General features: G+C 33.7%; 1 protein-coding gene across 1 annotated transcript; it reads left to right on the top strand.

Moving 5' to 3' along the window:
* Positions 1–7589: 7589 nt before the first annotated feature.
* On the top strand, positions 7590–8042 carry LOC133778066 (uncharacterized). The gene has a single exon (XM_062217892.1). It carries the CDS (start codon positions 7590–7592, stop codon positions 8040–8042), a length of 453 nt encoding a protein of 150 aa, XP_062073876.1.
* Positions 8043–8601: the final 559 nt, after the last annotated feature.

The following is an 8601-nucleotide window of genomic DNA, read 5'->3' as shown; positions in this document are numbered from 1 at the left end:
TGAGAAGTGGATGTTGTTCCACAATGTTTATAATGGGTTGTGCAATATTACACGCACCATCATAGATGCTGCAGCAGGAGAAGCATTCATGGGGAAGAGTGCTAATTAGACCTATGCATTGTTGGAAGATGTAATGACCCAACTACTCTAGACTTTTGGACCATTAACGAAAACTATACATAAACACTAATTCTTAATAACACTTACAAGTGGTAAGATCATAACTTTATTAAAACTTGTAAAAAAAAATGTTAGACTTACATAAAATCTCAAGTAGGATATGGGATCCCATTGTTTTAAAAACAAAACATAACATAATGGTAATGAAAAAGAGATTACATAAAAAATGCGGAAAAATACATATAAAAACCATAAGAACAAAAACTACATCCTCGAATCGAAACTCTCGGCTCTTTGAATCCATTCCGCCTTAATACACACTCCCCAAGCTGCCAAGACCCTTACTCGCCACTAAAACTATTTTCCTGCACATATAAACAAAAAGGAGTGAGCCTAATGCCCAGCAAGGAAAATCTAACATATAGCCATCTACATAAAAATTCATAATGCAACATAAAACATACTACAACACTTATGTCACATACATACTATAATGGCCATTATTACTTGGGGTCCCATAAACTAAGCAAGTCATATGCCCATTAGATTAGTAGGGTCTTGCTAGCTAAGCAAGTCATATGCCCATAATCTATTTGGGGCTTGTTAGTCATATAAGTCATATGCCCAAGTCTACAATCATACTTAACATAACATATTACATAACATAAAATCACAAGATAACATATAAAAGCATATAACACATAAATCCTATCCTATTTTCCTTACCAAAATAACCGGATATGGGAACTGATTTGGGACCTTGGAACACTCCTAAAAACCATTTATAATATGGTGAGTATATTGAAGAAAAGGGATGAAAGTGAAAAAGGGACTATGCTATCAAAATATACTTACCAAAAACCTTGTGCTTAAGAACTTGGATTTCCTAACCAAGAATGAGAATAAGGTTAGAATGAGTAGAAGACTATGAGAATTTTTAAAGAACATAATACAGAAATGGACTAGAGTTTGAAAATACCTTGAAGACTTATATGACCAATCTAAACCTTGAACCAAAATGTGAATAAACCTTACTTCCCCAAGTGTTTGATAAGCTTATAGTGATCAAGCTTATAATTCCCAACTTTAAGTGTTTACACTCTCACACTCACCTAGCAACTTGCAGCCTCTGAACTTAGAGTAATAGATGAATAAATGGCTGGGTACTAGGTCCTATTTATAGAGTTTAGGAATGAAAAGATCTTCATTTAACTTGAATAAAAATAATGGCTTTTTACGTGAAAATAATTTGAATTATCGTTTAGCAGAGGCTGAAGACTCGTTCAGAAAGGTGCTGGACTTATCAAGAGGTTGAAGGTTTAAATGGAGAACGTTTTTGAAAACTTTCAAAAATATGCTGAAGGAGGCGATATATCGCCCCCTATAGGCGATATATCGCCTGGGCCATTATGCCCGAGGCAATCGTTCAACATTTCGTGGTTTCCGTATCTTCATACTGCGATATATTGCCCCTATAGCTGCGATATATCGGCATAAGCTGAATATTTAAACACGAAATTACACATTTTTAGCTTAATTTGAATTGAGTAAACAGCCTTGACTAAGCCCTCTAACGTTTTCAAAGCTGCTGACTGACCTTAGAGTATTCAAATTTTAACCTTAATAAATTTAATCCTCAAAATACTTAATCATTAATAAACCTATACATAACATGTGCTATTATCTAATTGGTTCTTATCTAAACCTTATAGTATAATAAATATTATCCTCAATATCAGTCATATTAATCAAACCTTAGGTTAAAATTAATATTCCTAAACTATAGGTTAAACTTAGAAAATCTACAAGTACTACTATGAGTGTCCAAATAAATCCCGATCTGAACCAAAAATCCACAGTCATAAAGATAATACTATTATTACTATTATACTACTATCTAACTTAGCTAAGTAAACCTTGTGCCTAGTAATATTGTAGTGAACCCAAAGGAGCAATGCAATGCAATATCCTTGAGGAGTGGTAAGGAGTTAGAAGAGTCGGTCAAGAAGTCTATTTCATTAACAAAAGTGGTTGATGAAAAGAAGAATAAGGTGGATGAAGAGGTCAATGAGAACCTTGAGAAGAAGCAGCCATAAATAAGTATTGAGCATCACACTAAGATCCCATATCCTCAGAGGCTGTAAATGAAGATGCTTAACAAGCAGTTTTCCAAGTTCTTAGATGTTTTTCGAAAACTTTACATCAACATTCCCTTTGTAGAAGCCTTAGAACAAATGTCGAGTTATGTGAAGTTCATGAAGGAAATCTTGTCGAAGAAAAGGAAACTAGAGGATTATGAGACGGTGGCACTTAATGAGGAGTGTAGCGCAATACTCCAAAAGAAACTACCTCCCAAGCTTAAAGATCCAAGTAGTTTTACCATTCCTAGTACTATAGGAAATGTGGTTTTTGAGAAGACGTTATGTGATTTAGGGGCAAGTGTGAATCTGATGTCTCTATCTTTCTATAAAAAAATTGAAATTGGGAGAAACTCGCCCTACTACCGTGTCCTTACAAATGGCAGATCGTTCAGTGAAGCACCCAAGAGGTATTATTGAGGATGTATTGGTGAAAGTGGACAAATTAATGTTTTCTGCAGACTTTATTATTCTTGATATGGAGGAAGATGAAAAAATTCTGATTATTCTTTGGAGACCATTTTTAGTTACTGGAAGGGCGCTGATTGATGTACAAAAAGGGGGATTGAAGCTACGAGTGCAAAATGAGGAGGTAACATTTAATGATTTTACTGCAACTGAAATTCCAACATGTTGTAGAGTGGATGTGATAACAAGAGGCAGTAGAAAGGCGGAAGTTATCAAGAGAAAGGTCAGTGCTCAAGATGGTAGTCGAACAGTGAGTAATCGTGTGAAAAGGTTCTTTAGTGCGAAATCTCGAATGTTACATGAGCGGTGGAAAGCTCCACAAAGTTGCAACATCATAAGCCGGGCTTTCACCTATGACACTTTGGCTCTTAAGGATTTGAGGGGTGAGCTTGATCCAAGTTAAATTTGAAGATGAATTCAGTGTATGGCTAAATGACGTTAACGACAGAGCATTTGGAGTCATTCCAATCCTTTATTTGCATTTTTTCTTTTTTAGTTTTATTTAAGTTTTTGATTATGAACATTTTAATTTTAGTATTTTGAGTATTTTTTTTATTTTACGATTAGTTTTAATTTATGTCGTTTATTATTAAATTTGTAATGTTGAATCATGAAAATCGAGAATAAGCAAGCAAGAAAGAAAAAGAAAAAAAAAAGAGTAGGGTCGCGATGTTACTCTGGGCCCAGCTCATAAATTACTAAGTTCAATCCATATCAGCCACCGCATTTTGGCTACCTGAGGAAGACGGCGGCAAGGGTCCTTCGTCGTGAGTAGTCTGAGTTTGTCAGGTCAATTTTTTTCCTTAGATTTTATTTAAACATTGGGGACAATGTTTAGGTTAAGTATAGGGAAAGGATTTTATTATGCTGTATATATATTAGGTTGTTTGTTGTGTTAGTTATGTTGTTTTGTTTAGGGTGTTTAGAGTGTAGTTGAATCAAGTTGACAATGATTAACCAATGATAATATGATTGAGTGATGTGTTGTATAAATTGAATGGAAATAAAAGCTATAAAAATCTGCGTGTTTGGTTGAACTTCTCTTTTGGTTTACATGGGTCCACTTAAATAATTGAGAGCTTAGTCATGATTTTCAATAAATTTTGTGTAATTGAACAATTTTTATGCTTGCTGAATTTTGAAACTAAAAATAAATTATGAAAATGTTGTTGTCTTAGAACTTGTTTGCTTGCTTTTTGAGGCGAAATCCTAGATGATGCATGTTTAGGAAGATGACTTAGCCAAATTTTTTTTTTTGAACCGTTTGTGTCTTTCAAGCTAACCTTTATTATTTAATCCCTAGTTACCCAAATTTGAGCCTAATATGATTCTTTTATTGTTTGACATGCATTTTGAGCTTATTTGAAACTTTGTTATTTTTCCCTCCCTTTGATATACCATGAGCATATAAAAAGTGATTGGGGGATGGTTTATAACGAGGATTTATATGTGGAAATTTATGTTACTAGTAGAAGGAAAATTGAGAAAAAAAATATTGAAAATGAACTACACTCCAAATTACAATAAAAAGAAATAAGTTTGGGGGAGTGTAGTATCATTAGAAAAAAAAGAAATGAAAAAGAAGAAAAATCAATTTATGAATTCTCTCTCAAAGTAAGAAAATTTGGAAATTTGGGGTTGTTTTGGGGGTTCGCAAGTTGATACAAGATTGGTTTGTTTAGTTTGCGTGCTTATGGTATATTTGAGCCTAAATGACTATTTAATCTACCTTTACCTAAGCACTTCAATTATAAGATGTGAAAGTCCTATTGATTTCTGAGCATGTGTTGTCTACATTAGTGGAGATTAGTAAGTATAGTAAGCTTATGGGATGACGAATGATTAATTGATTGTAATGAAAAAAAATTGGTGAGCATGAATTGATTCGAATGTATTTTATTTATTAATCATGATTGTGAGAGGTTTTTGTTTGGACTTAAGAGAAGTGGAAGAATGTTTTGACTGAAATTCTAGACTATAAGTTGATTTTCCTGAAGATTATATAAGTGTGTTAGTCATCATAGCTTGATGCTTGATTTTTATTGTTGGCTTGATTCAATGGTGTTTGTTGTTTATGATTTTAGTCGAATTTGTTTATTGTTGTGTTCTTTACTCGATGGCGAGTAAAGGGTAAGTTTGGGAGAATTTGTTAGGTTTATTTTAGTACTATTTTAGAGTAGGTTTGAAGGGTGTGTTTTTAATCTTTTAGAGTGTATTGGTGCAGTATTATGCTTGTGTTTTGTGTGTCTTCAGGTTTTAAGATATAATTTCAATTATTATGAAATATCATTATAATGATATATAATACATAAATTTAATATAAGATTGCATATATAATAATTATATTAATATAAATTCAAGTTCAAATGTTATTAAATATCATTATCATAGTAATATATAATACAAGACCAGATATTTAATAATTATATTAATATAAATTTAAATGTTATAAAATATTATTAAAATGTTATAAAATATCATTATTATAATAATATATAATACAAGACCAGATATTTAAGGTAGTTGTGCAAGCCCTTCCTAATTACATGATGAATGTGTTTTTACTCCCTCAGAGTTGTGTAAAGACATTGAAAGAATGATGAATAGGTTTTGGTGGGCTAGTAACTCTAGTCAAGGAAAAGGTATTAAGTGGATGAGTTGGGATAGGATGAGTAACCATAAGTTGAAGGGTGGCATGGGGTTTAGAAATTTGCATGATTTTAATTTGGCGTTGTTGGGTAAACAGGGATGGCGTTTGCTTCTGAATGAAGGTAGTCTGGTGGGGAGAGTTTTCAAGTCTCGCTATTACCCCAATGGGCCATATTTGTCAGCTACATTGGGATACAATCCTTGTTTTATTTGGCACAGTATTTGGGAGGCTCAAGATTTGGTTAGGAAAGGTGCCAGAAGAAGCATTGGACTGGTTTGGAGGTGGATATCATTAACGATCCTTGGCTATCGGATAAGGTAAATCCTTATATCTTATCCACTCATCCTGCTTTATGTAATCAATGTGTTAATAGCCTAATGCTTGTTGGTCAAAGAGAATGGGACCTGGAGTTGTTGTTTGATCTATTGGAAGAAGGGGATAAAGAGATAATTTTGTAGATTGTTGATCGGTAAAATAACGCACGCAAGTATACGTGGTCGTGACAAGTAATAATTTCTGTAAGAACGGAATCGTCCCACAGAGACTACTAATCAATTACCAATAATTTACTCTTGGTTTCTATTTGGCTATTGAAATTTAGATTAATTAATAAACTAATAGTAAAAACTTAAACTAAGAAAATCAATAGTAACAAGTAATTCAAGAATAAAGACCTAGAATATTAATTTTATCAACTAATTCACTTGTCAATTTAACTATTTCTGCAAAATTCAATCTTCTAATTCTATCTTAATAGCGGGTTATCAAAGGCAATCTCAATTCTTTATCTAGATAAAAAAGAATTCAACCTATATGCAAATCTTCTACATATCTGTGACAGATTTCAACACATAAAAGGCATTAAACATCATAACTCTAAAAACTACACAAATCATATAGATACTATCGTCCTATATGCAATCTATGTATCAATGGCTATAGAATATTTAACTCTCCCCTCTCGGATCTTGAATTAAAATCATAAATCATACAATAAATGTCCAATAAATTGTAAGCATTAAACACAAACCAGTAGAGATTAAGAATAGAAGAAGAAGAAGAATAAAATTGCACTTAATAGAAAATTAACAAGTTCCAAAGTGACTACACTAAACCCTAGAGAAAAATGTTTAGTTCATGGCAAATAAAGCTAACACCATAAAAATAAATGTTATCATCTTTAACATCCAAACCTTGAAAAGAAATTAAAGAAGAAAAATGCAGAAAATAAGCTTAGCTATCAAGAACTCTCTAAAATTCGCAATTAAAATCCTAATTCCCTTGACCTCTAATGTTTTAAACCTAAATAGCATTTTTTTTTCTCTTCAGGGAGGCGTGCTGCAGCATTGGTCTTCTCATGTCGCGGCTCGTGTCTTCAAAATGCGAAGGAGGTTTGTGCCTCCGTCTTCAAGCATCGCGGCCCTTATGCGTCCATGTTGTGACCCGTGTTAGTACCCGGTTTTTCCTTTGCTCTCTGCCACTCATCATGTTGCGGCCCTTAAGGGCATGTTGCAACATTAATTCATGCCACATTTGAGTAGTTTCTGACTTTGCTAGAGCCGCGACCTTTAAGCCCATGCCGCGACTCTAATTCTATTTTTCTTCTTCAGAATTTGACCATTTTAAATCCTTCCTTCATCAACTTCATCAAAAACTTCTTCTAACTCCTCCTTAATGCCAATTTAACTCGAACAACCACCAAAAGCTCCCTTTTTCTACCATTTCTTGTTTTCGCATTTAGTGCATAAGTCATAGCTCCAACCTACAACAAAGATAAAGACAATCGTAATCTTGAACAAAACAAACAAAAAGACTCAAAATTACCACAAAAACACTTCCTAAAACAACACTAAAATTGAGTTATCAATTCCTTTGACTAGTTTTTCGGATAGAGGTCATTGGTATTGGAGTAAGGAAATTTCAGGGTAGTATTCTATCAAGAGTGCTTATAATTTCTTACAAGAACTGTAAAGGAGATGGCAGCAACAGACAACTCTGGTTTTTGGCAAAAATTATGGCAATTAAAGATACCTCCTAAGGCAAAAAAAATTCTTTGGAGAACGTCCACTGTATGCCTACCAACAAAAGTTCAGTTGCGATTGAAACACATGGAGGTGGAAGTGACTTGTCCATTATGTAAACGGGCCCTTGAGACTGTAATGCATAGCTTGGTGGATTGTTCTTTTGCTTAGAGATGTTGGGGAAGTGTGAGGATGGAGGCACAACAAGGAGCTGAGATCGTATTTGCTCCTGAGTTGCAATCTATTTTTGAGCATGAGTCAAAACATATAGCCGAAGAGGTTAGATTGATTTGCTGGGCCCCGTGGAGAAACATGAATGAGGTTGTATGGAATCAGAAGCACTCAACAACTGCAAAAGTAGTAGTATTTGCAAAATCTAGTCTTAATCAATGGGTACCCGCTCAAGAAAACCACTTCGACCCTTCTCAGTCTAATCATTTGGCTGGAGAAGGTAGGGAGCGTTGGACCAAACCAGAGGAAGGTACGATTAAGATAAATGTGGACACAACTATTTTTGAGGGTAAGGGTCGTTATGGGTTTAGTATGGTGGCTCAGAATCACGAGGGTCATTTGATAGAGGCTATGGTAAAGTGTAGGGAGGGCCATCTGAGGCCTGCAGAGGCTGAAGCTATAGGGCTAAAATAGGCTCTGAGTTGGATTAAGAGACAACTGGAGAAAGGTGATAGTAGATTCAGATTGCATTAATGTTGTGCATGCAATACGAAGTACTATTGAGATGCTTTCTCTTTTTGGTATGTTGATCAAAGATTCTAGGTCCATTCTGTTTGGTCTATGTGATGTTTCTGTTATGTTTGTTAAACAATCTACGAACAAAGTCGCTGATTCACTTGCTAGAGCTTCTTGTTTTCAGTCTGGTCGTATTATTAGTGGGAGGGATGTTCTCATTACTTTATTATCCTTGTTGTTGAATGATGCTTTGTTTTAATGAAGTTTCTCATTTTATTCAAAAAAATATATTAATTTAAGTCACAATTTTTTTTTTAAAAGCATATTAATTTTAGCTAAATACCTCACATAATTTTATATTTGTTAAAAATTAAATAACATTTAGTCATTGTCAAAACATAACATAGATAGTTTTACCCTAGTTATGTTCAAACTTATTAAAAGATTTTAATTTAATGAAAAACCTCAAAAACTCTTACGTAAATAATAATTAAATCAAATTATATATTCTCCATTA

This window comes from Humulus lupulus, chromosome 1 (assembly GCF_963169125.1).
Source record: "Humulus lupulus chromosome 1, drHumLupu1.1, whole genome shotgun sequence".
In the NCBI taxonomy this organism is placed as follows: Eukaryota; Viridiplantae; Streptophyta; class Magnoliopsida; order Rosales; family Cannabaceae; genus Humulus; species Humulus lupulus.
This window is presented reverse-complemented; position numbering and strand designations above follow the sequence as displayed.